This window comes from Alexandromys fortis, unplaced genomic scaffold, assembly GCF_014885135.2.
Source record: "Alexandromys fortis isolate MF-2015 unplaced genomic scaffold, M_Fortis_MF-2015_v1.1 scaffold_27, whole genome shotgun sequence".
Taxonomy (NCBI): domain Eukaryota; kingdom Metazoa; phylum Chordata; class Mammalia; order Rodentia; family Cricetidae; genus Alexandromys; species Alexandromys fortis.
The window spans coordinates 15,313,187-15,340,582 of record NW_026067952.1 but is presented as its reverse complement, the minus strand read 5'-3'; the positions used below and the strand labels follow the sequence as shown (position 1 = coordinate 15,340,582).

The 27,396-nt window shown below is 49.1% G+C and overlaps 1 protein-coding gene and 1 non-coding gene across 4 annotated transcripts; both read left to right on the top strand.

Annotated features, from left to right (window-relative positions):
• Positions 1-1,373: 1,373 nt before the first annotated feature.
• Positions 1,374-1,481, top strand: LOC126507165 (U6 spliceosomal RNA). The gene has a single exon (XR_007593448.1). It is a non-coding gene; the product is annotated as a U6 spliceosomal RNA (small nuclear RNA).
• Positions 1,482-8,301: 6,820 nt separating this feature from the next.
• On the top strand, positions 8,302-27,392 carry Sdcbp2 (syndecan binding protein 2). 3 transcript variants are annotated; one of them, XM_050150989.1, is made up of 9 exons: positions 8,302-8,910; positions 17,897-17,969; positions 19,380-19,449; positions 20,179-20,279; positions 22,483-22,641; positions 23,210-23,385; positions 23,466-23,637; positions 24,826-24,917; positions 25,161-27,382. In XM_050150989.1, the coding sequence occupies exons 2-9, from the start codon at positions 17,916-17,918 to the stop codon at positions 25,213-25,215; spliced, it is 879 nt and encodes a 292-aa protein (XP_050006946.1). In that variant the 5' UTR covers positions 8,302-8,910; positions 17,897-17,915; the 3' UTR covers positions 25,216-27,382. The 3 variants fall into 3 exon arrangements, with proteins under 3 accessions (XP_050006946.1, XP_050006948.1, XP_050006947.1); XM_050150990.1 differs by lacking the exon at positions 8,302-8,910 and adding an exon at positions 11,743-12,246 and having other exon boundaries at positions 25,161-27,384; XM_050150991.1 differs by lacking the exon at positions 19,380-19,449 and having other exon boundaries at positions 8,762-8,910; positions 25,161-27,392.
• The last annotated feature ends 4 nt before the right edge of the window (positions 27,393-27,396 follow it).

The window sequence follows — 27,396 nt, the reverse complement described above, 5'->3', positions numbered from 1 at the left end:
GATGGGTTAACTTTCGAATAGGAATTGGTGTTGGGGGTGCGATTTGCAAGAATTTTTATTTTATTTTATTTTAATTTTTTGGATGAAAAATTTATCTATTATATATTAAGACATTCTTGCTCCTGTGCTGCAAAGCCATAGCAGATTTGAGATGCTGTTGAAGGCTGGATTTTTCTCCAGTGTGGGAAGTCCTGTTAAATTGAAAGCCCTACCCAAACTGAAGTGGGAAGGGAGGGAGCGAGCCTTTGACAGCCCTCCCACCTTCTGAAACTGTCTGCCTTGTAAAGCAGGTCCCTTTACTGCTGTGTTAGACACTACAGTTCCTGTCTCTGGGTCGGCAGGGACCTCTGAAGCTTAATTTATTTTTCATCTTATGGTTTTTCTAATGGATTTTCAGGACTTTTGTAATCTTGTAACTATCCAAGCTCCACTTCCTAAATTTTAAGAACTTTAATGGAAAGTTTAAATTGAAGGTGCTGTTTGTAGACTCACCACCCATTGGACGCCCATTTGTCACTACAAATCCTTGAGTGTTCTCTAAGAAGATGATGCTGGTCATCACAGCTTCAGCATCTCCTGGGTTCTGATGCTTGGCTCTCTCTGCTAATCTCGGCTTCCTGGCTTTTCCTCCCTCAGTTCCTTCTCACCCTCTGCTGCCCTGTGTAGTGATTTGGTGAGAGAAAGTACGCTTTTGTCCCTGCCCTCTGCACCACATATGCGGTTCAAGTTTTATTATTGCAATAAAAGTGCTTTATGCTGGCTTTTCTCAGCTCTGTGTCATGGTGGTTGCTTGCACGGTGCCTCATGCCCCTTTTAGCACAGATTGGTAGGATGTAGGGTCCAGGGTTATATCTTGACAGCCAGCATAGCCCTTGGCTGTGTTGGTGGGTGGGTGGGGACGGTAGGCTAACTCAAAAGAACTGCCTGGAACCTGCTAGGTCATGGGTCCTGCCCTCCTGTCTCTCACAGCTTTTAACTGTCACAGAGAAGTAGAGGATCCAACCTGCTTTCAGCAGAGTCAAGCTGGAGTTTTATAAGCAATTGTGTGAGTGAATATGGAGAGGATGTAGGAATTTAAATGTGTGTCCTTGATGAGATAGCGTGGAAAGACTGCCTGTTTTTTTCCGGTCCTATCCTCTCCTTTCCCCTTCCTCCATTCTGTAGGTGCCAGTAATGTTTCTCTTCTGAGAATTAACGCTGATCACCAAGATGCCCCATAATACCCTGACAAATCCTTTATAATTGCTCTGGAGTTGGACGTAGTGACAGACACCTTTAATCCCAGCACTCAGAAGGCAGAGGCAGGTGGATCTCTTGAGTTCCGGGCCAACCTGGTCTACATACTGAGACCCTGTATCTTTAAAAAAGAAAAAGTGCTCGCTTCAGCAGCACATATACTAAAATTGAAACGATACAGAGAAGATTGGCATGGCCCCCGTGGAAGGATGACGCTCAAATTCACAAAGCTTTAAAACAAAAAAAAAGAAAAAAATTGTTCTGCTTAGTCATTTTAAATACAGAGGTTGTCAAACATTGGGATAGTGGTTGGTTTTCTATTTTTTTTAGCATTCTTGTGGAGGTCAAAGGACTGCTTACAAAAGCCAGTTTTCCTGCTATCTGGGTCCTGTGGATGCAGCACCTTCACCTGTCTTGCTAGTCTGAATAATGGTTTTTAAAAATACTTTCCTTAAATTATTTTAATTTAGATTTCTAGAGTAATAGCCTAGAGTTACATTTTAATTTTTCTCAAAAGTTATTTTATCAGATTTGTCAAAATGATAGTTTTGGTGACTGCATATTTATTTAAAAACTGTTGATGTTGGATACCTACCTTCTTCTCTGTTACATTTCACTTCAGTTCCCCTAATAAATATAGAGGGCAGTATTTTGTTTACATTTTTGTGTCCCATCAAGATCACTATCGTCCCAGAGTGTCATGCCGTTTCCCACTCAGGTCCTACCGTCCCCCAGAAAATTTTTTTTAACTGTATGTGTGGGAGTGTGTGCAGAATGTATGCAGATGTCCTGGAAGCCAGAGGAGGGTCTTGGATCCCATAGATTATAGTGACAGGTTGGTTAAAAGTACTGGCTACTCTTCCAGAGGACCCCAGGTTGATTCCCAGCACCAATGTGGCTCACATCTGTCTATAACTCCAGTTCTGGCCATCCCAGTGTCCTCTTCTGGCCTACATAGGGACCAGGCACCAAGTGGTGTATAGACATGCATAGATAAAACACCTAAAGATTTCTAATACTCAAAAACAATGCTCATCCAAGGTTTATTATGGAAAGTAAATCTGGTTAATTGCAGTGTCCTGTAATTATTATGCCAGTCCTGTGACCCAGTGCATGCTGGGTACAAGGAGTGAATGCAGCCTGAGATAGGGCAGTGCCGCTACAGGCTTTTAACATCCAGTGAAGGGAACCAGCAGGTGAGTAAATGGTGGCAGACTCCAGGAAAGCAGCAAAGTGCAGGGAGTGGCTAGTGGAACAGCAAGAATGAAGGCCCTAAAGGCTGGTGGCAGCAGTGAGACTTCTGTGCTGTGCTCCTAGCTGTCCTCGAATTTGCTCTGTAAATCAGGCTGGTCTCGAACTCAAGAGATCCACCTGCCCCTCTCTCCTGAGTGCTGAGATTAAAGGGTGTGGCATGCCTGGCACAAGTTTCTTTGAATGGTACTGAAGTAGAGTGTTTTCAGCATCTCACCCAAAATAATGGGCTTCATTGGAATGTCAGCATTCTGATGGACAGATCTGAACTGAGAGGACTAGAATAAACCCTAGGGCCTATATGATATGCTTATGAATTACACAAAATAATCCTAACTTCCTTACAGGACTGGAAACATCTATGGTGGGTTCTCCAGAGTGGGATTGTCACACAGCAGTGGTGACACTTGATTGTCTGTGTTCTTGAGGGACTAATGATCAGTAAAACCCAGGAATCAAGGTGGCAACTGTTGACCCAGGACCTAATGAAAACCTGTCTTTTCCTAGGGTGCCTTTGAGAGACTCTGCATAAGTATTCTTATTCTGTCCTGGAGGAATTATCTCCAGGACAGATTACTTTCTTACTCTACTCCTGAGATTATAAGAAAATTATAAAAATTATCATTGGTGCCCAGGACCATCTGCTATATACAAGTTCTGCGTTGTGCAGCTGGAATCTAGAGAGGAAGAGGGAGTACAGAGAGCCCACAGCTGGGGAGAGAGAACAAGGGTGTGAGGACTCACTGAGATCTGCCAGCTCCTCCACTAGGAGAAATAAGCTGACAAGTGCTATGTCGGATTGGTCACCAGAAAAGAAACAACCCAGATACCCTCTAAGACCTCTTGCCCTCAGTGTGACAAAACAGAACACTGAAGGGCTTACTGCCTCCAAAGACTGATGGACTTGTGGACCAGATCCAAATGTTGTCTCTAAAATGAGAAAACCTTTGGCCCCAGTTAGCCTTTAGCCTTTGACATTGATCATATCCAATATTGCAGAGCTTTGGGTAAATCTTTTTTTTTTTTTTTTTTTTTTTGGTTTTTCGAGACAGGGTTTCTCTGTAGCTTTGGTGCCTGTCCTGGAACTAGCTCTTGTAGACCAGGCTGGCCTCAAACTCCCAGAGATCCGCCTGCCTCTGCCTCCCGAGTGCTGGGATTAAAGGCGTGCACCACCACAGCCCGGCACTTTGGGTGAATCTTGCAGCACCCAGTAGGACTAGTACTTTTCTCCTTGTTAGTGGGGCTTTCTATTCTATTTTTTTTTAATATTTTTTATGTATACAATAGTCTATTTGTATGTATGTCTGCAGGCCAGAAGAGGGCACCAAACATTACAGATGGCTGTGAGCCACCATGTGGTTGCTGGGAATTGAACTCATGACCTTTGGAAGAGCAGGCAATGCTCCTAACCACTGAGCCATCTCTCCAGCTCCTGAATAAATTATTTCCAAAAAAGAAAGCAGTGTTGTCTCCTGCCTATTGTTATGTCTCTGTCCTGTTGGGCTCAGTTGCTGTCTCCTGGAAAGTGAACTACGAGGTCACGAGTAGTTCTTAGACACTGCATGTCCCAGTGTCTTACAGTATTTCTGGAATGAAGATGTACTAGATGACTGATGTCCCGGGAACATGCCAGCCAGCAGGTGGAGGTGAGTTAGGCGTCATCACTGTCAGCGCTCCAGTTTGGGCGCCAGTCAGGAAACCAGAATTTCACCAGGCTGGATCCCTCAGAACCTCATTATCTGAAATGATGTCACGAGGAAAGAGAGCTTGCCAAGTGTGCCTAAGACTGATTTTCACAGCCAGGCAATACCCTTAGAAGTACCGACTGCTAGACTGCTTTCAGGGCTCATTTCTATAGTTTGTGATTATAGCAAAAATTGCTTAGTGAAGTTTAGATATGAAGAATTTTGGTCACCTAAGGGAGCAATGAAATGCAATTTTATAAGCAAAAGTGATCAACTTTTTAAATGGGCACATCAGATTTGCTTTAAAATTTAAAGACTTAGTAAGCAGATTGGATATTTTATTTAAAATTCAACTGGGTGTCCTTGAATCATTGTTCTGGATGCAACCCAGAGCCCTGCAGTTTTGCACAAGACACTTGGGTAGCTCTGCATTAAGGCACTCCACCCCTGTGCTGCAGGGGCCTAGCTCTCAGTGGAGCCTCAGGCCCTCTCTGGTTGAAAGCTTTTTTTTAGATTTCTCTGTAGCTGGGCAGTCCCAAACCTGCTTGATATGCCAGCTTCCCAAGTGAAATGCAGGGTCTGTGGCTCCACCTGGTTCCTCCTTCCTCCTGGAATCAGAGAGGAGAAAACTGGGACAACTACCACAGAGGGAAAGAGGAGCTGCACCCTTCCCTCCCCCCCCCCCTCCCCCCCCCCCCCCCCCCCCCCCCCCCCCCCCCCCCCCCCCCCCCCCCTCTCTCTCTCTCACACACACACACACACACACACACACAATGAGTTAAGGGCATTGACTCAAACTAGACTGCCTGGCTTTTAGTCTGACTTTCATTTCTTACCTTGGGCATGAAACTTAAACTCGGTCTTCAGTTTCTTCGTCTGTAAAATCTTGAGAAAGAAGGCTTGGAGGCCATTAGACACACCGCCTTCACTTGATCACCAAATATCTCACTTGAAGGTATCGTCTCAAAACAAACTGAAAGAAGCGGGCTGACACATAGAGCGGTCAGCGTCGGGAAACCGTGGCCACAGTGATCACATGGTCTCTTAAGCACTAGTCACATACTTCATACTCGAGAGTGAAAACTCCACCACCCCATGAGCCACCAGCCCACCAGTCCATAGGAATAAACCCTACCAAGTTTAACCTTCCTACATCCTTCAGACTCCAGCTGAAGAACCTTGATTCTCATTGGAAATTCCAATATCGGCTAAAAATGTCAATCTTCAGCTGTCTGTAGATGTTCATAATATACTCCCCAACCCCGACCATGTCTTGAGTTTAAAAGCTTAAAGTTTAGAAAGATGTCCACATACCATTCATTTTAGAAGGGTCTCAAGTTTGCTAAAAGGCTTTTCCAAGTAAAAGTGGCTCTCAGACTGGGCATGGTGGTGCACATCTTTAATCCCAGCACTTGGAAGCCAGAGGCAGGTGGATCTCTGTGAGTCCTATGCTAGCTATTCTTGTCTACATACTGAGTTCCAGGCTAGCCAGGGCTACATAGTGATGCCCTATCAGGGAGGGATGTAAAGATAGAAGAGGGAGCAGAGGTGGGGGAGAAGTTACCTTGCAATAATTGCCAATAGCTCCTCAGCTCGGGTAGGGCCTCGGGTAGGTCACGCCATGATCCATACTGGAACTGGAACCGGCTTGAATGCGTACAGGTCACCATAGCTACCGTGGATTTATGTGTGTAACAGCCGCGTGCTATCTAGAGAACAGCATTTCACAGCACCTCTCCCTATCCTCCATGTTTACTTATTTTGAGACAGTCTTGCTTTGTATCTGGCTGGCCTGGGATTCACTGTATAGCCCAAGATGCAAGATGGTCTCCAACCCAAGGAAATCATTGTACTTTATTGTACCAAATGCATGCACTACCGTGATCAGCTTTAGGAATGCTTTCAAAATTAGCTTTATATGATACAACTCTGTAAAGCTTGTGACTAACCCGGCAAGTAGAGAAATAGCCATCCTGATTCAAGGAAACTATCCATCTTGCTGTTGCTACTTCAGAATAACAGCAAGTTGTCCCCAACTCCATTTTCTCCATTACCTCTTCCTAGAGGTATCGCCAATATTCTTTCTACCGACGCTCTGCCTGCAGGACACGTGTATAACTCAAGTGGTTTGGTTAGCACACATGTGTCAATGCAATGATCTTCTCTAGGCATCAACCTCCAGGCTAGTCTCAAACTCAGTGATCCACATGCCGCTATCTCCCGAGTGCTGCGATTAAAGACGTGTACCACATTGCCTGGCTTTGTGCTTTCCTTGAGACATTTGCCTCCTGCGACTCAGACATTTTCAAAGCCTCTTGTTACTCACCTGCCACACTGAGTCCCCCAGATTGCCCTGGCGGTCACAGCTCTCAACGTTGTGGTCCATTCCTCCCTTGCCACACAGCCACATGGCTCTAAGTCCATCTTAAGTCATAGAGATGGGACTGTGGCAGTGACCTCCCTTTTCCATGTCACACCGTGACTAATGCATGTCGGGCTGGGGACAAGCCTGTGGAACAACTGGCTGTGGAAAACCCAGCTCAGAGATTTAGAAACCAGTGTGATGTCAGAGTCTGGGACTCACCTCCAATAACCCAACCAACCCTTCCTTTAAGTATGGGTGAATATTTAAGTTCTGTAACTTTTTGTCTTTTCTAGGAGGGACATGTGTCTTTTGAGTAAGTACTTACAGAGTCTTCCATGTGGCAGGCATGATGCTAGGCCTCAGGGTTAAGAAGCTCACAGACAACACCCTGCCAACGTGGAGGCACAGGATTGTTACCTCATAGGTCAACTTGAGGTGACAGTTGCAGCCTGCAGCCTCCAGGTGAGCTGAGGATTCTTTTTTTTTTTTTTCCTTCCCAAAACAGAGTTTCTCTATATAGCACTGATTGTCCTAGAACTTACTTTATAGAACAGGCTGGCCTCGAACTTACAGAGATCCACCTGCGTCTGTCCCCTGAGTGCTGGGATCAAAGGTGTGCACCACCAGCACCCTAGCACCCTGCGTGCCTGGAGGATTCTGAACAAGCCATGAGCTCAGAGCGAAGGTGCCGTGGCTGGTTGCTCAGGTCTCCCGCAGCACTGTCAAGGAGCTTCTGAAGGAAAGCTGCACATTTAGCCTCCAGTGTTTGGAACCTATTAATATTATTCTTGCAAGTCTATAAAAAACAGAACTAAATCCTGGTCACAGCCCTGGTTGTGGTATTTATTTTGAGAACATCCTTTGTAGATCTAGCATGTAGGCCTTGCACTCAAGGAACAACAGGTTGAGTTTCCAGCCTTTGGGAACATAAGCGATACAAGATGACGATTCTCAGAGTCAGAGGCGAAAGGCCACGTGAACGGGGTGTCAGCCATTCTTGGGATGTGTTCTGTGTGCAGCACTCTGGGCTGTAGGCTCCTCACAGGCAGGCAATGGCTCTGGATCTGCTGTTAGTACAATCCTGCCAGACTCATCATGGGAACTGTGAGGTGAGCCTGCCTGGCAACCATCCCTGAAACTCGCCCCACCTTGAGTAGGCAGGTGCACTCCGTCATTCCTTAGGGGATTGCCCAGCACATGACTCCTAGGTTCCTCCCTAGACAACGTCATCCAATTGCACCCACCAGGAATTCCTCCTCCTCTGTTTAACTTGACGTTCATATGATTATTTAGTGGGATAAATATACATTTAAAAATTTCAAAATTTAAAACACACAAAGAAGCTGGGCATGGTGGCACGAACCTTAAACAAAGCAGTTGGGAGGCAGAGGCAGGCGGATCTCTGTGACTTCAAAGTCAGACTGGTCTACAGAGTCAGCTCCAGGCCAGCCAAGACCACATAGAGAGACTCTGTGTCAAAAGAAAAAAAAATGACAAGGGCTGGAGAGAGGCTGCTCTTCTAGAGGTCCGGAGTTCAATTCCCAGCAACCGCATGGTGGCTCACAACCATCAGTAATGAGACCTGGTGCCTTCCTTGCCAGCAGTACATTGTATGCTTAATAAAGAAATAAATCTTTTAAAAAATGACAAAAAGAAATAAAGGAAAAAACGTCCTGCACCAACACTATCGCAACATAGTTCCTTAATTCTCCTTCCAGGAGACAATCAGTTAATTTTTTAAAGATCCATGTTTACTGCTCTCTTGGGAAATTGATAAGCATGACTGGCTGGCTGGTTCCGTGGGTAATGAGGACCTCACCACCCATGTGAGAGCTGTGAACAGCCGCACACATCTGTAACTCCAGCACTCCAGCACAGGGGGTGTAGAGACAGATCCCAGGGGCTTGCTGGACAGTCAGCCTACCCAAAATGGTGAGCCCTAGGTTCAGTCAGAGACCCTTTCTAAGAAGTACACTAGGTTACAAAATATGGCCACCCTAAAAAACCCAGGCTGTTTATCCCACCGCTCTCCAGTCAGCTGACTTCCCCCTCAGAGCGAGGCCTCCACAGCCACAGGGCTGCCTTCCTCACAGGGCCGAGTAGCCCTGGTTTGCACACCTACTCCTATCAGCTGTGTGTCCCTAAGCCCACCTCTGTGTCTGGAGTAAGGCAGAGGCCTCATGTGGGCCTGGTGACAGCTCTGTTTACCTAGCCACAGCCTAACCTGGGCCCATCCCAGTTCACTGTGAGTCAGCTGAACAAGGGGCGGGCACCACCTTCCCGGAGCAGGGATCCAACTGGAACACAGGCCACCAGCACATCCCGAGAGACTCTGCAGTGGCCGGAGACGGATACAGAGCATCTGGCCAGCAGGTAAGAACAGAATCTGTGTTGGTTGGGACCGAGGAGCTAAGCAAGACCTGGTCAAAGGCCACTTCTTTCCTCCCTCGTCCTGTGGTCTAGGACTTCCTGGGCAGCTCCTTTCTAAACGTGCTTCGCCCTTGGAATGCAATGGGTGCACAGCCTTCCTCTTCTGACCCCAGGCTCAGGCAGTGTCTGAAGTGAACTATTTTCCGCCCTCTATACTTCTACCCCTGCCTCAAGTCTGTTCCACCGCCACTAGCCAAGAGGCCACAAAGGCTGTGGCTCTCGGGTGCTCAGACTTCGCTAGTGGCTCTCTCACTCAAGAAAGGCCCAGTTCTCACCGAGACCTTCAAGCCCTCCAGGACCTCTCTCTGGAGGTCCCCCGTCTTCGCAGGTTTCCTCCCTCGGAGTCCTTTGAACGGCTAACTTCAGTCTCAGGTCAGGTGTCCCTCCACACAGAGGACACTCTCAGCTCAGGGTGTGCAGTGGCCCTGCCTCCCTGGACTGTTCTTGCCCACCCTGCCCTTTAAGCTTTTGCTCAAACGCCTCTCGTCCCACAGCAAGCCTCCCCAGTCCTACTGCCTCTCTCTGCTCTCCGTCCTGCTTCATATTCCTCCCCAGTTCTTCCCCCCTCTTGGCACAGCCTACAGAGTCTTGGAACTTTTTAATTCAGCTCTTCAATACGAAGTGCCTGCTTCTAAGAGTGACAGTTTTGCTCACTTCTTACTGCTGCTGTCCCAAACAGTACCTGGACTTAAGGGGTGCTAAGAACACATGTGCGCTGAGCAGACAGCTGGTATGGAGTTGCCTACCTGTGCTGGGCACTGTGCTAGGTGGTCTTTATGTGCATCGCTTTTAGCTAATCTTATTTATTTATTTATTTATTTATTTATTTATTTATTTATTATTAGCTAATCTTCTAACGCCCAGATAACTCCGTGGTGAAAGTGTTATTACAAAAGAAATGCCGTTGAGCCTTGCCCGGTCTCTGCTCTCAGTCAGACGGAGGCAGTAGGTTGGGCCTCTCTCTAACATCTCAGCTTGCTCTGCCTCCCCTGGCCCTTCACTGGGGGAATAGCATTTCCCGAGTCCGGTTCCCTCTGGCACAGCTCAGCCCTGAACAGAGAGGGCACATGCTTGTGGCTTAGCAACAGCCTCCTCCTCGCAGATTCACCAGATCCCTGGGCTAATCTGGCCTTACGGGAATTATTTACTCCGTTGCAGTAACCCACGCTTCTGTGTTCTGAAGGATGGATGAGCTGTCCGCAGGAACAAGTGGGAGTCCCATAGCTCCAGCAGCTTGGAACAGAGTGTTCTCCAAGTTCAAAGACGGGGGCTGATGGGCCCCCTTCCAGCCCTGCTGATTCCATAGGGTCTGACTGCTGATAGATATGCTGTGGGTGTTATTGTTGCTTGCGATATGGAGAGCTATAGAAAGCTCTGGGATGGAATCAGAAAGGTGTGGGGAAGGAAAGTCCCTCCAGGTGCAAGGAAGAAGAAGCTAACGACCTGTCACAGGACTTTCTGTGTCCCTCATTAGGGCTGTCGCTTCCTTTTGTACGCCAGTTATTCTTCCAAGGACTTTCTACACATTGCGACTAGGTGTCAGGTGACATTCCTAGGGATGTGAACAAACATCTGTTCACCTCAGAGCCAATGACAGACCAAATAAAAGACCCCACGTCTACGGTGGCAAAACCATGGAGTTTAGTGGGGTTGAAAGAGCCTGGGTGGCTCGAAGGCAGCTACGTCACAGAAGAGCCCACTCCAGCAAGGGGAGCGACTGCAGATCACTCCTCAGAAGAGCCGTATCTTCCCTGACAATTGCTCACTTGCTTATATAACTCGGGGAGGGCTTTGCGGGTCACACCTTTCCGAGCCTCTCAGAGTCTCCTGTGCTTCCTTAGGTTCCCCACTCCCTTCCGGGTTGGGGCTGTTGTTTCATTTGGGAGGAAATAGTGGCTCACTAGGTGTCAGAATTCTCTTCCTAGCGTCTGCTTTTCTCCTCCTCTAACTTTAGGAAGACTCTGGGCTTGGCCAGTGAGGATGACAGGCAAACTCAACAGCGTGGTGGGATTTCAGTCCCAGGAAAACGCAGAGGCTTGGCTCAGTGCTTCCCAAACATCTGTCGAGTGAATATTAACTAGGGATACATGAGATGCTGTGGTCTAGGGGGAATAGCTTTTGAAGAACCTTGGGGGCTGTGTGGGGGTAGGATATTTTAGAGGGAGGCTTAGAACAGAATGGTTCGCCACATGAACTGTGGATGGCATTCAAGACAGGGAACAGCACTGCAGAGCATGCATGCACACGGAGCGGTCACGGGGGAGCAGGCTCGGGGAGCCGGCACGGAGAACAGGCATGGGGAGCAGGCTGAGTTCTTGAGCAACAAGCCGTGTGAAATGAACAAAATGCAGTGAGCGACAGAGACATACCCGCCAGGAGTCACTCAGGACATTTTTGAAGTCTGATATTAATTCTGATGTCAAGAGCTAGGGGTCTCTTCTCCCAGAAGGTAAAGGCAGGGGCTGACGGTAACTCAGATTTCTGGCGCAGCCCGTGGGTGTATTTGGTGGGGCTGCTGTCAAGATTTGGGGAAACTTCCAGAAAGTCTCTTTTTTCTTTTTTTAAAAATATTTATTTATTTATTATATATACAATGTTCTGTCTGTGTGTATGCCTGCACACCAGAAGAGGGCACCAGACCTCATTAGGATGGTTGTGAGCCACCATGTGGTTGCTGGGAATTGAATTCAGGACCTTTGGAAGAGCAGGCAATGCTCTTAACCACTGAGCCATCTCTCCAGCCCCCAGAAAGTCTCTTGAAGGTAATAAATATCCAAACAGTAGGTGGAACTCCCTAGCGAACTCCCTAGCCAGGAATAGTCCACTTTCCCTTCACTGGCCTAAACTCCCCATTCTTCATGGACATAGGCGGGTCTTCTCCCTCGGAGATGGCCTTCCTTGCTTTTCCAGCTATTCCCCTGCACCCTATGAAGTCCATTGCCTGAGTCCCTTTTGAAAGGTGATTAATCTGACTGTCTGTGGAAAGTGATTCTCTCAGCCAAGTCCGCTTCCCTGGGCAGCAGGCAGCCAATAGTTTCATCACTGGTGGTTGGTGCCTGTAGGTGTGTGTGCGGGGTGCATTTTCAAGCAGGGCAGGTCAAGAGTCAGGGTCAGGCCGGAATCCTGAGGGCGTGGGAGAGAGGGACATCAGAGGCAACACCTAGGAACTTGAAGGCGCTTCTAAACTAAAAGGGAGAGGGACTCTCCTTTTCAGAACGAGCAGCGGGGCCCGATGTGAACTCTGTTCTCCTCTCCCATCCACTGCTGCCTTAGTGCCCAGTAAGTAAAGCGGGGTTACCAGCTACGACCAACAAGGGGCTCTCGGGAGAAGCACCGGCTCTGAGTCTCTTTGGGTACACATGAGGAGGGAGGGCTGCAGAGCTTGACTGGTTTTCGCGTCCGGTACTCTGCTGTCTTGCTGGACTCTGGATACCGACGCCAGAAGGAGATCAGAGGCTGGGTGGATTCTACTAGCACCTTCTGCAACTCAGCCGCAATAGGTTGCTATGGTGGCTCTGCAGCCGCGGGGTATCCTGGGAGCCCCCAGCGAGAGGGCCGGGCACGCATGCGCCATTGGCACCGCACGCAAGCGAGCGGGATTTCTGTTGTAGCCCACACGGATGACGCGGCTTCCGGCTGGGCTCTGAGCTTTGGGGTTGCGAAGTGTAGGCCGCTTGTGGGGTGGATGGTCATGGAATCGTGTGACGTAGTTGCGTACGGAGGATGGTCCCTGGACGGTTGGAACGCTCCCGGATCCTTAGTGCGTGAAGTGTGCAGAGTCTGTGCCTACTCACTTCCATTTCTAGAGAGAAGGGACGAGTCACAGGGTTCGTCTTTGAGTTACTGCCCAGGCAAGGACGCCTTGTAGTGAGGGGAAGAACAGCAGCTTGCAATAAAAGAATACCCACCAAGCAGCCTGCAATAAAAGACTATGCACCAAGCAGCCTGCAATAAAAGAATACCCACCAAGCAGCCTGCAATAAAAGACTGCACCGCCCCTTCTAGTGGACTCTGGACCTCTTTTCTCTCAGAGGGCAACTGCAAAATGCGCCTGCTCTATTGCTGAACTGTTAGAAAAAGGTAGACATAGTTGGGGTGTGTGTGTGTGCACCGCTTTAATCCCAGCACTCAGGAGGCAGAGGCAGGCAGATCTCTGTGATTTCGAGGCCAGCCTGGTCTACAAAGTGAGTTCCAGGACAGGCTCCAAAGGTACACAGAAAAATCCTGTCTCGAACAACAACAACAACAACAGAACAACAGAAAAAGGTAGACAGGGTGGTCTCTTAGGTTCGTATTTGTGCAGTGCATACTTCTGGTGGCAGAGCAAATTTGGTATATGGTAACTGCTGGGCGTTATTTAAAGGTTAAAAGCCACCTGGAGGGTGCTCTGTAGGGCAGGTTCCAGAAGAAGTTTTCCCTTAGCTGATCTAAAAGGTTAGAGTCATACTGGCCCCTTCTCCTGGGAATTCTTGTCTTAGGATAGTCATTCTTGCCCCCGAAGACTAGCTTAGGACTGAGGACCGCAGCTGTCTCCTTCAGCAGCCAAGGAGTCCTGGCGATGTTACTTCCCTGGTCAGCTATTTATATTTTTCAGTACAGATTAGCAATGAATTTCCTATTTTCAGATTCTCTGACACAGGTTCATGTCAGAGAAGAGGGGCTGCAAGCAGTTGGGTAAGTTGGGCACCGTGTTGGAAAGAAGCAGACACAAAAGTACTCTTCAGAATGAACTTTGTTGGGGGAAAGCCTTGAGATCACAGGAGCCATGGCCAGGCCTTGACAAGGGAGAGCATTCGGAAGGATGCGTCTTCTACTAAAAACATGATTAGGGCTTCCCTTCAAAACCTGGAGAGGAACGAGAGAGACAGAGGAGGCAGAGACAGAGAGAAACTGTCATAGACAAATCAGGGAGGAGTGAGCTGTGGGAAACTATTTGAGTTTTATGTCCTTTTAGAGAGTGGCAGAAAATGCCACACCACATGATTTAGTCTAGGAGAGACCATGTGACAAGGAGCATAGAGGAGCCTGGTTCTGGGTAGGATCATAAATCAGGCTGAAGGATCTGGTCCCCTAGAGTGATCATCTTAAAGGGGCAGGTCCATAATCTGACAATTCATATTTAAGGAACTACACAGGATTAAGACACACAAGGTGGGGGCTGGGGAGATGGCTCAGCAGTCACGAGCACTGGCCATTCTTCCAGAGGACCTAGGTTCAATTCCCACCACTCACATGGCAGCTCACAACTGTCTGTCACTCCATTTCCAGGGCACCTGACACCCTCATACAGACATACATGCAGGCAAAACACCAATGCATATTTTAAAAACAAAAAAGCCTCACAAGGTGCATTTAGATCTCTGGTTCTTGGTTCCATTCTTAAGAAGGGCATGGCCTTGAAATAACAGAACTTTGCTTTACAAGGGGAAGAGTGGTAGTTCAGATGTAGTGCCTCTGCCATATCATTGCATTAGCTTCCACGCACAGGGTTCTAGGTTCTGCAGCCAATGAGAAGGCCCTCTGGGGACTCCCAGTCTAACAAACCATGGGACAAGACTGGTTAATAAACAGGATAAAGACACGGGGAGCACTACAGCATGGACCAATCAAAGCAGGCTTCCTGTGTGAAGGATCCAATGGTTTTAGACTTGAGAATTGTTAGGAATGAGCTGGACAAGGACCAGAGGTTGCGATTCAGACAGTCCCTGTCAGACAGAGGGACTACCATTCTAAGGCTGAGAGACGAGGGAGAGAGTGACATCCATGCCGGTATCTGAAAATATTTCATTGTTGCAGCAGTTGAGAGTAGGGGTTGGGGGAGCAGAAAGATGTGGAACTGGGGAGTGAAGTCGAAATGACAAACAAAAATCTACTGGAACTCAATGCCAGTGAATAAAGTGGCTTGGGTGTAAGAGGCGATGGAGAGTGGTGGCCTCGCACACTGGAGTCTGGGGATGTTCAGCTGAAGCTTCAGTTGCCAAAGCTTCCTGTTTTTCCAGGACCAATGAGAAGGGTAGCATCTACAATTCTGCATTTAAGCAGCAAATTGTTAAATATTCTGCAAGGTCAAGTACAATTTCTTTATATATGGCCGTTGGACCACCAGTTCCATTCCAGAGAAGATTTAGGAAGCCCTTGGGGCCATTTTAGGAAATATAGGCTATGTTCCAGGGAAGCTAATGGTGTGTGTGTGTGTGTGTGTGTGTGTGTGTGTGTGCTGGCTATTTTCATGTCAACTTGACACAAGCTAGGGTTGTCTGAGAGGAGGGAACTTCTGTGAGAAAATGCCTCCATAAGATCTGCTGTAGGCAAGCCTGTTGAGCATTTTCTTGATTAGTGGTTGGTTTGGGAGGGCTCAGCCCATTGGTGGGTAGGTCCACTCCTGGGCTCAGCCCATTGGTGGGTAGGTCCACTCCTGGGCTGGTGGTCCTGGGCTCTATAAGAAAGCAGGCTGAGCAAGCCATGAGGAGCAAGCCAGTAAGCAGCACTCCTCCATGGCCTCCGCATCAGCTCCTGCCTCCAGGTTCCTGTTCATTTTGAATTACTACCTTGGTGTCCCTCAATGGACTGTGATTCCAAATATGAAAGTAAGAGAAACCCTCTCCTCCCCAAGTTGTTTTTGGTCATAAGTTGCTGTGTTTCATGACATAATTAATAAACCTAAGGCAGAACTTGATAGCAGGATTGTGGGCTATTGCTGTGGTTTACCATATTTTGGGGAGGATTGTGGAAGGGCTTTGGCACTTCGGGCTGGAAAAAACGATTGAGTGTTCAGAGTTTGGTGAGCTACTACTGAGAGAACTTGAAGGTTAGAGGATAGTGCCAAAAGCAGTGAAGATGGCGGAGACCCGGCTTGCGAAGTTTCAGAGAGAAGCAAAGGCCCTAGTGGGGCCGTTTGATATTTTGAATTAAGAATGTGGTTCTGGCCAGCTGGGACTAAAGACTCAGCTGTAATTAGTAAGAGACCAGCGCCACTGAAGTAAATAACCATCACTTCCTTGGCCAGTAGAAGCTAGCCAGCTGGAACTGAGAATTAGAGAGGATTAAGAGACCCACGTTAGTCAGGTGAGATCTGGGAAGCGTTTCCTGAGATCAGCACACAGAAGCTGTGTTCTAGATGCAGCCAACGCTGTGCCATGGGCTGGCAGCTGGGCTTGGTAGTGTAAGACTCACCCCAGTGGTACTGGTTTTGGAGGTATGAAGGGGTCATGGAGAGCAGCTGGCAAGCAGCGCTCCTCCAAGGCCTCTGCATTAGCTCCTGCCTCCCAAGAGGCCCGGGGCTTCAAGCAAAGCCACGGCATCCTGGCTTCATGCTTTAAAAGGCCTGCTGCCTACTGTCTGGGGAGCGGAGAAAGAGGAAGCCATGGCCTATTTAGGGGATGCTGTGGCATTGATGAGCGACGGAACAGTGAAGGAGGTCTGTAGGGCAGAGACATGGGTGGGAGGGACTTGATACTACATGGGAAGGGTGGAGGGAGGGTAGCTAAGGCGGACATGGCTTGAGGCAGCAGGTACAGAGGGAGAAGTGACTCATGAGAATGCCCTCAGTGCCCTGTGGGTCATGCAGGGTCATGGGGCTGGCTTCACACATCATGGTGTAGCCTAGTCAGTTCCCCATGCCACTTCCTGGCATTCCTGTTACATGTGGGCCAGAAGGACATACCTTGACCATGAATAGTGGCCATGAACCGGAAAGGCAGGGGATAGCTAAAGAGTTCGAGGTGGGTATATAGCTCAGAGACTATCCTGGTGATAGGGCCCAGTGTGCAGGGCAGTGACCTTTACCTAGGAGGCAGGTCCAGCAAGAGGGAGGTGACAGGGAGGTAGGGTGTGGTATCCAGCTGGAGTGAGTGGCCTGCTTGGTAGAGGGCAGGAAGTATGACAGAGTCAGGGGCGCCAGATGATGACGTAAGTCACAAAACAGTCCCTCACCAGATCAGAATTATGAGTAATAAAAGGGTTATTTAAGGGGAAAACTTACAGATTGCTTAGACTCCATAGGATGGAATGTTTATTAAAACATTTAGCATAAGTTCCTTGCTTAATATTGTTTATGCTGGTTGTAATTCTAATTATACTTGATATCTGTTTCTAGTGTATATAGTTTTGTATTGGGTTTGGAATTCTCTTATTTAAACAAAAGGGGGAGGTGCTGTGGGAGCACATTCCACTCCTTCAGCCAATAGCCTTTAAGATACCAGCCCACTTGGGCATGGTCTCTTATACTGTAAAAGAGCCTACTCTCTTGCCTCCGGCTCCTGCTTCCTGGTGCTAGACTCTGTTCCTGTTTGCACAGAGGACTGTTGTCTAGGACGGTGATCTGTAAGTTTTCCCCTTAACTCAATAGCCCTTTTATTATTCATAATTCTGAACTGGGGAGGGATTGTTTTGTGACTTAGGTCATCAATGATGTTCCATCGCAGCAGTAAAAGCCCTGCCTAAGACAGTGGTACACTGTGGTGCTGAAACACTCATGGTAAAAGGAAGGGCTGGGAGAGAGCCTAGAGTCTCCCACCTTTCTGTCCCAACCTGCTTCTGGTTGTGAGTGGTGCTGTGCCAGCTGCCAGCCCTACCTGGTGTGCAACAGCTGCTCCATGTGCACCTGCTGAATTGGATGTGGATGAGGAAAACTCACTGGTTCACCTGACCTTTGACACATGGCCCTTGACCCTGCCTCTTCTGGATACATCTTGAATGATCCACTAGGTTTGGTTCTGGATCAGTCAGATGTGGGATTTTATGGGTGGAGATTATGAGCTTGAGAAACAGACTGCTGTAAATCCTGGCTCTTCATCCCTAAAATGGGACAGCAACTCCTGGTGGTGGTCTTAGAGTGCTATGGGGTACAGGTGGCAGGAGCCAGCTGTCCTGCATTTTTTCAGAAGGTTGGGAGCTGCATCCTCACTTCCTCACCCTCTCTGCTCTACAGGGTTTTTCGAGGAGCAGGTATGTCTGTCCTGTACCCATCTCTGGAGGACCTGAAGGTGGGCCAAGTCATCCAGGTAAGGAAACAGGCTCCATTTGTCTAGAGTCCTTTATGGTGACCTTGGGAATTAGCCCTAGTAACTAAAGCTTGTCTTGGCGGATGCTGGGTACTGGGAGCCCTTGGGAATTCCTTGGAAGCCCTGGGACCAGTGCAGAGGCTGATGCAGTGGCTCTCAACCTGTGAGTCTAGACACCTTTAGGAGCTGAATGACCCTTTCACCGGGGTCATCTAAGACCATCGCAAAACACAGATGTTTACATTACTATCCATAACTGTAGCAAAAATGACAGTTATGAAGTAACAAAAAAATATTTTTATGGTTGGGGGGGTCACCACACATGAGGAACTGTATTAATGGGTCACAGCACAAGGAATGATGGGAACCACTGGGCTGATGGGTAGAGGGGAGAGTCCAGGAGTCAAGGCCCATTGAGAGGAAGAAAAAGCAGCCACAGTCATGTGGGTTCTGGCACTTCCGCATCCTCTGAAGGAGCACCCCAGGTGCCAGCCAGTTTCCCCAGGAAATGCAGGGTTCAGCGTGCTCAACCCCAGACATCTTCTTCCAGCCCCTCTGAGTTCCTAGAAGTCTTTGGGAATTTCAGCCTTTCCTCCTGAAAACTCGGTGGGGAGTTGGGCTTTCATGCTTCGGCTGCCATGGGAAGAAAATAATTGGCTACAGGCCCCAGAGAAATGCATGCCAGAGAGATGCATGTTCAAAGAGGGCACATTAAGACAGATTTATTTATTTTTATACTTTTTATACGTGTTTTCCCTGCATGAATGTATATGTACCATGTGCATGCCTGGTACCCACAGAGGCTGAAATAGGGTGTCAGATCCGCCGCAACTGAAGTTATAGACGGTTGTGAGTTGTGGTGTGGGTGTTGGGAACTGAACCCAGGTCCTCTGCAAGAGCAGCAAGTACTCTTGGCTGCTGAGCCCCATTTCTCATAAGCCATAAGAAGCATACTATTTTTATTTTTAATTGACACTTTGTGGCTATGCATATTTGTGGGGTGTGTGTGACATTTCCACCTGTGTACAGACTGTACTGGTCAGATAGGGTGTAGGGGCTGGTACATTGATCATTCCAGGCTTATGTCAGTTCTTTGGGCTTGGAATACTCAACCACCTCCGAGCTATTTTGGAATATTAGCCATTGCTGGCTGTGCATCGTAGTTGCTCCACTGAGCTACAGAGCACGATCCTTTTAGCTTTGGTGTGAGTGAGCAGATGCAGTATTTGACTTTGTATACCTGGCTTATACTCATGCACATGTAGAGGCTACATTTACATGTGGTCTGGAGCATCGAGCACCCTGCCACCACCCGTCTACAATCATACTCAATGCTCAGAGTCCCGCCTCAGGGAGTCCCAGGCTCCACGAGTCCCAGCTACAGCTATCAACTCTCCACGTTCTTTTCAGGCCCAAGCCAGAGCCACACCCAGGATGCCCACGCCATCAACCTCCATGGCTTCTGCACCCCCACTTTCAGGTGAGGGAGTCTGTCCCCAGTGTCATGACAGCTCCAACTTCATCACACACCCCAGCACTGCTGGGCTTCTCACTAGGCATGGAAGGCAACTTGAGGCTCCTATTCCTGGGCAGGCCCCCTCTTCTGGGTGTGTGCGCTGTCCTGACCCTAAGGATGTGGCCAGGTATTCTTGCCATTTCTCACCTGTCACTTGGTGGGGCTCGTGTACAATTAACCTTTACCCTTTGAGGAAACACTGGAGAAACTGACAGTGAGGCAGAAATTGCCTGATTTGGTGTGACCATAAGCAGACTATCTGGGAAGAGCGGATTTTTGAGGTAGACCTTTTAGAAGCCCATAGCGGTCTTGGGTCAGCCCCACGAGAGAAACTGGAGCCCATGGTTCCCCTTTTCTGTGCTCTGCTGCGTCTCTGAGCTGCCCGCCGTCATGGCCTGTGGTCCCTGGTAGTCCAGCACCTGCTCTGGCTTTGTGTCCCCTGTCCAGCTGATGCCGAATCAGTTGAACTGAGCACCTCAGTGATGCCTGAGGCTGCTCCTAGACAAGGGTACTTTAGGCCTTTGGCAGAGCTGGCCCGTGCCACTGGCAAGCATCCCTGGGGCACGCTACATGCTCCAGGGGATCAGGGTGCTCTAAAGTATTCCAGACTCACTGAAAATGAATGACCCTGGCCAACGAAAGCCAGCTCTGCACAAACTGCTGAGTGACACCTTGTCTCCTCCTTCCCACCAGAGTTGTACCCAAATTTGGCAGAACTGGAGAGTTACATGGGGCTGTCCCTCTCTAGCCAAGAAGTCCAGAAGAGCCTGCCTCAGATTCCAGATGGTGACAATGTAGGTATTTGTCTTCGGCCTCAGCTGACCACTAAACATCTAGATCTTACCATTTAAAAAGGTGTGTGTGTGTGGCATGCATGTTCATGTGTGCATATATACGTGTGTCAACCCAGCCATTCTTTATAACCTAGATGCACTGCACTGACCCTGACTTATGATTTTTTTTTTTTTTTTTTGAGATGAGGTCTCACTGTGTAGCCTTGGCTGACTTGGAACCGACTCTGTAGACCATAGCTTCAAAGTCATAGAAATACCTGCCTCTACCTTCCAAATGCTGAAATTAAAGTCATGTACCACTTCTAGATTTTGTTGTTGTTGTTGTTGTAGACAGGGTTTCTCTGTGTCACTCTGGCTATTCTGGAACTTGTTCTGTAGACCAGGCTGCCTCTGCTTCCCAAGTGCCATGATTAAAAGCATGAACCACCACCGCCTGGCTTCCTGGATGTTTTTTTAAAAGATTTGTTTTATTATATTTTTATGTATATGATTATTTTGCCTGCATATATGTGTACTACATGTGTGGTTGGTATCTGAGGAAGCCTGAAGGGGGTGGCAGACCCATAGAACTGGAGTTCTAGAAGGTTGTAAGCCATCCTATGGTGCTGGGAACCAGATCCGGGTCCTCTCCAAGAGCAACAAGTTCTCCTAACTGCTGAGCCATTTCTCCAGGTCCATACTCAGAAATGTTTATTATTGTAATTACTTTCAACGTTTTCAACTTTTTGTGTTTTTAAATAGTAGTTTCCTGATTACTTGCAACTCTGCTTCACCAAGTGTTGCTGTCGTAACTGCAGTATAATAGCAAGTCCAATATTTACACTAGGAGAGTGTGTCTATAGGTCTGGGTAGGACCATCTCTCCTCAGGAAGATCTTCTCTCCCTTTGTGGTCACACTTCCTCCTTCCGCCAACCCTCTAGAACTCTAGGCAACCTTCTCTTCCTTTCCTTTCTTCCATTCTTTACTCTTCCTCCTCCCTGTCTTTTTATTTCTTTGGCAGTACTGGGTACCTCGTGTAAGGATGCTCTACCTCTGTGCCACACTCCCAGCCTTGTTTTCTGTCTATAATTTTATCATTTCAGAATGCTATATAAGCGAAAACCAGAAACTATGACTCTTTGAGGGTGTTCTATGTATGTTTTAGTTGTGTGTCTGTGGATGTGTGTGTTTGTGTGTGTGTGTGTGCATGTGCGTGTGCGGGCGCATATGCAGGCATGCATGCAGACTAGGGTTGATGTCTTGCTTTAGCCCTTTTCACCTTTATTTTTTGAGACAGGGTCTCACACTAAACCTGAAGCCCATTGATTCAGCCAGGCTGGGTAATGAATGGCAGGGATCCTCCTGTCTCTGTCTTCCCAGCTCCCTCGCACCGGGTGATAGATGCATGGTCGTGTGCCTAGTTTTTGATGTGGATTCTGAGAATCTGAATTCAGGTTCTCAGGTGAGCATAGCTGCCGCTTCTTACCTGCCAAGGATAATTTTATAGTTTCTAACAATTACATACAGAGCTGTTATATAAAGACTGTCTTATAGATACAAGTTTCCTTTTTTTGGCATAACAGGCTGGAATCTGCAATTGCTGCACAATGTGATACGTGTATGTTCACAGGCAGCTGTCAGGCTATTTTCTGGAGGGGCTATGCATTCTCCTCTCCTGCCAGTGGTGCCAAATGCCTGGTGTTTTTGCGTCCTCACCAGCACTCGGTGTCACCACTAGTTATGACGAGTCTTCACCTGCTGTTTCCTAATGGCTTTTCGGTCTCCTAGAAGGAGCCAGTCATTAATTTTTATTCTTGGCTCAAGACAAAGTCAAACCTAGGCCTTCATTTTCATGGCGCATCATTTGCTGTGAAAATGGCCTTGTGTTAAGTGAATTGTAAGTGGAGCTCTTCTTGATATTCATTTCCTTTGGAAAATAAAGGGGCCTCTTCCTGAGCCCAGTTTCCTTTCCCTTTCCTCTCATGTTTAGTAGTATGGATTGTGATGCCCTCTAGTGGCAGTATCAAGCTCAGTTCCTTTTCAGCCTCTGCAAAGTGTGTGTGTGTGTGTGTGTGTGTGTGTGTGTGTGCGCGCGTGTGCATGCGTGTGTGTGTTTGTGTAACTTGGATTGTTTCAATCTCCTACTCATTCTTCTTGGAACCCAGAGACCCTTGAGGCACGGGCCCCAGGTGCCTGGCTAACTCCCCACTACTATGTCTGCAGATGATGGTCACTAGCCCTGGGCCTGGTCAGGTGGTAGCACCAGTCTCTGGGAACAACCTGGGTGTGTTGCGTGCAGAGATCAAGCCCGGAGTGCGTGAGATCCATCTGTGCAAGGACGAGCGTGGCAAGACTGGACTACGTCTGCAGACTGTTGACAAGGTAAGCCAGGTCTGCGGGGGAGCCCCATAGAGCACGATGTGCCCCCCTGGTGCTAAATAGTACTTGTCACAGCCCCAGGAATATAAGCTCTTCCCTTTGGGACAGTTTCCAGGCAGTCTGAGATAGCGTAGTGTACAGGGGCCTCCCCTTCCAGGGATTAGAGAGCCCCACAGTAAGGAAGGTTGAAAGTGGGCACCTTAATACCTGAGGCCTCAAGGCTGAGCCTAATTGCAGCAGGAATCCTTTATAAGTCCCATACTAGGCTCCTTTTTCTCAGAGCCCCCATTTCCTGCACCCCAACTCCCATGGGTCTGGCTTCCTGATGACTGCAGAGAAAGCCAGCCAGATGCCGTTGGGAAGGGTGCTACAGGAGAGTTGAGTGTAATGCTGAAATCCCAATTTGGCATACTCTGTGGGTTCTGGTGTGTTTTCTCCTCCAGGAAAACAGGGGTAACCTTCGTATTCCCCTGCAGATCTTAGATCCCACTACACTGTAAGCTCACAGGGTAAGGGGAAAAGAACATCTTAGAGGGGCCAGGGGTACTGACTCTGGGGTCTTGCTTCCCAGGGGCTCTTTGTGCAGCTGGTTCAGGCCAACACCCCCGCATCCCTCGTGGGGTTGCGCTTTGGGGACCAGATCCTGCAGATTGATGGGTGTGACTGTGCGGGGTGGAGCACACACAAAGCTCACAAAGCCTTGAAGAAGGCATCGGCCGAGAAGATCATCATGATTGTGCGGGACAGGTCAGTAGCCAGGTCCCAGCATCCCCCCTGCCTGGTTCCGGCCACGCCCACAAGCCCAGCTTACTGTCACTCTCTACCAGGCCATTCCAGCGGACGGTCACGATGCACAAGGACAGCTCAGGCCAAGTTGGCTTTTTCATCAAGAAGGGGAAGATTGTATCTGTGGTAAAGGGAAGCTCCGCAGCCCGGAATGGACTTCTCACCAACCACTATGTGTGTGAGGTGAACGGACAGAACGTGATTGGGCTGAAGGTAGGCAGTGGTGTAGCTCTGTTGTGAAATGCAGGCACTGTGGAGATGGTGGGGTTGGGACGGCTCCTGTCTGCGGAGGCTGTAGAACCTGCCAACGCCTCAACATCCCCATCCTAAGGTAGATGGGGACTTCAGTATGCTGTGTGCGTGGTGCCTGAGCAGTGTCAATCAGAATGAGTATAGGTGCCGTAAGAATTCACTCTAGTTAACTAGCATGCAAGATAAGATGTGCCGGTGTGGGGGGTATTGTCATGTGCGAGGACATGGGCTCCCAGGTGGACACCACCTCCTCTGTGCGGTGCTTCTGTTTGGATGCTGATCACGTTCAGTAATGGGGTTTCCTTTAGAAAACTGTGATTTGGAAATCCGTTTCTGGCCTCGACTTATTCAGGGAGGGTAGGTGAATTCTATCTTTACAGAGCAAGAAGGTACACACGGCTGTAGGCCCTTGCTGTAGATGTGGGAAGAGAGGTGTCTTCTGGGAATGAACAGTAATGAGTTGTGGTTTGAGACTTGAACAAGTGAGGGCAACTCAGTCCTGACTCACGCCACTATGGAAGTGCCTCTCCATCCCATGGTGCTCGTGGGGCAGGTGGTGGCATCTCATACCTGCAGACACACACAGGTGGGCCCCGTGTCGCCCACAGGAGCCCACATGTCAGCAAAGCAAAATGATGGTCACTAGGACCTGATCAGGGACCAGAGGCTTGTTACCGTAATTGTAGTCATTTGTCTGGTGAACACTGTTTGCATGGAGACTGTTGTTTTCTTCATAGTCTTACTAGTCAGGAGGTATAGGTGAGGGCCCATGTGGCTGGCTCGGACTGGTGAGCCAGCAGGAGCCTGAGGATACACGTAGGTGGACCTAGTGTCCCGCACAGAAGCCCACGTGTAACTGTGGCCAGTGAAGTTGGCCAAAGCTGGAGAATCACATTTGGGGGGTAAGACCCGCATGACTGGCCTTCAAGAATGGGAGGCCAGTGCCATGGTCCTGTGATTCGGCCAATTCTCAAATGAGAGGAACAGTAGCTTCCCTGAGATGTCCAGGGTCCCGGGCAGCCAGCTGCTGCAGGCAGGTATGAGGTATAGGTGGTGTCCTCTAGGAACAACCATGCTGAGCTACCCACCAGTCAGGTAGCAGTGCTATTCTTGCTCCCCACGATGACCAATCATTTTCCTCCTCTTCAGGACAAAAAGATTACAGAGATCCTGACCACAGCTGGAAACATCATCACACTGACCCTCATTCCTACTGTGATCTATGAGCATATGGTCAAAAAGTAAGGCTGTTAACCCACCTCTGCCCTCTGTTCTCTCTCCACCTCCTATGCCCTGGCAGCCTCGGTGCTGACCTGGAGCTCCGTCCACTTTGTTCTATCTTTGACTCTTCTTCAGTTCATGGTGGCTAGTGGCTTCTCATGACTTGAAATCCTTAGAAGTGGGGGATGAATGGGGCGGACAGGCTGGGGTGGGGGTGAAGGACAGCTGCCAGTTTCAGCCGCTGTCATCTTCGCCCTGTCTAGGTTGTCTCCGTTGCTGCTGCAGCACACCATGGACCACTCCATTCCAGACATCTGAAGTCACAGGGCAGCCCAGGCCTCCCACCATTCTGCAGCGAAGATGGCAACAGTTGCAGATGGCTTGCTGCTCGGGTCTGGGCGTTTCAGGGGCATGTCCCAGGGGGATATATAGTGGATGAGTCTGTCATTGCTGTTTCCTGACTCCTTGGATCCTGATTCCTAGGCACTTGGTTCTCTGTGCTCCAGATGCTGGGCACTTAGGCAGAACAGCAGAATGTCACTGAGTGCTGCTGGGTCCCTTTGCAGAATTTTGCCTCTTCTAGAAGTCAGTCACTTGACAGAGGAATTCCTTGTGTGTTGCCTTCATTGATCTTTATCACAGATGTGTATAGATCACTTGTGTAAAGTAACCCTTGACTGTCTATAGGTTAGTTGTGACCCTTGACTGTCTGTCTGTAGGTTAGTTGTGACCCTTGACTGTCTGTCTGTAGGTAGTTGTGACCCTTGACTATCTGTCTGTAAGTTAGTTGTGACCCTTGACTGTCTGTTGTAGGTTAGTTGTGACCCTTGGCTGTCTGTCTGTAGGTTAGTTGTGAACCTTGACTGTCTTTGCATAAAGACTGGATTTATAAACACAGCAACTTCCATTAAAGTTCCTGGAAATTCCAGAATCCCAGGTCCCATGACATGGGACATGACAAGGCTGCTTTTCCTTTGGACAGTGACCAGGCCATGGCATTATCTGTGTCTCTGAGAGCAGCAGTCTGTGTGTTGTGGCATGCTTGCCAGTCTGTCATAGGATGTTGGCGCTGAGGGTCAGGTGGCTGTGGAATGGCAGGGACAGGCTGATTTTGGGACCCTGCTTGAATGGGCATGGTTGTTTTTGTAGCCACAGAATGGGCCAAAGAAGCCATTTCAGGACGGCTGGGCAGGATGTGACCTGGGACCAGGGTGGGAATTCTAGATCCTGTACCTAACCCCCTAGATGGGCAGAGAGGCCTGAGTCCTACACATCAGGGCCTGAGCCAGCCACTAGCTGGTTCCATCTGTGTTGGGTGCCATGGTGAGCTTCTCACCCACCCTAGCCCACTTAGAGAAATGACACAGTACAAAGACACCAGGCTGAGGGGCTGTGTGTGTCTTCATGCTTTAATTCAGAGCTGTCTGCTACAGGCACAACTCTGTCTGAACAAAAAGACAAAGGAGACCGAGAGTCAGGACCCCACCCCACAGCCCCCCTCCTGTGTCCCCTGTGAGAGTGCATGGTGGCCTGTTTGTGTTGTCATCTAGTTCAGAGGGGACTGAGTTCCCTGGTGGGGGCCCCTCAATCGCTTTTGGCCCTAGAGCCTGGGATCTGCTGTCTGCTGTCTGCGCAGGTGAGAAGGGGTCTCAGTGAAAAGCTATGGATGCTACCTGCTTGAAGGCATAGGTCACGAACTCTGCTCAAGGCTGCCTCGGTTCAGAAGTCCTCACTGAGCCCTTACAGAGGGCTCCAGAACTAAGGAGCCAGGATTTCAAGCCACTCTGCTCCGAGGGCTCAGTAGTTAGAGAAGGTAGTTCCTGGGGACACTTCCTCAAGACCTTGTCAGCTCTGACTGGAGGCAGGGGACAGGAGCACCCTAAACATTTCTGCTCCAGGAGCCAAGGGCAAGAGGGCAAATCGCAGCCTATGGGGGTGGCCAACTGGAAGGAAAGGGGGGAGCTTTGGGAACGAGCATCTACGAGGGAGCCTGGCCCAGTCCCAACTTGCTCTCAGCCCCAACTTGCTCTCAGCCCCCTTCTCCACGTCTGGAACCAGCAGGCTGCTGAAGTGTCTACTTCCAAGCCCACCTCCTGGCATCGCAGCCCCTTTTTGCAGATACGTGACTCTGAGCTTATATACACTTGGGAGCAGGGCCTGTACACCAGCCTGCAGGGATCCAGGCTCACCCAAGGACTGGGTAATCTGCTCACTCCACTGGCAAGGAGCAGAGCCCTTCTGATAGGCAGAACTCCCAGAAGAGGACCCCTGCGAGGCGGGGCTAGGGTCGGAGCAGGAGCAGCGAGGACGGTCAGTTTCACTTACTGCCTCTACAGACCCGGGCACTTTGCAATGGCTTCTCCAGCAGCAGGAACAGAGTGGACCGCAGTTCTAACCCTGCCCAAGTTCACCAAAAACACGAGACACGACAAGAAGGCCCAGACAGCAAGACATGGAACAGAGAGGGGCTGTGAAGTTGGACTAAATGCCAGTGGTGAA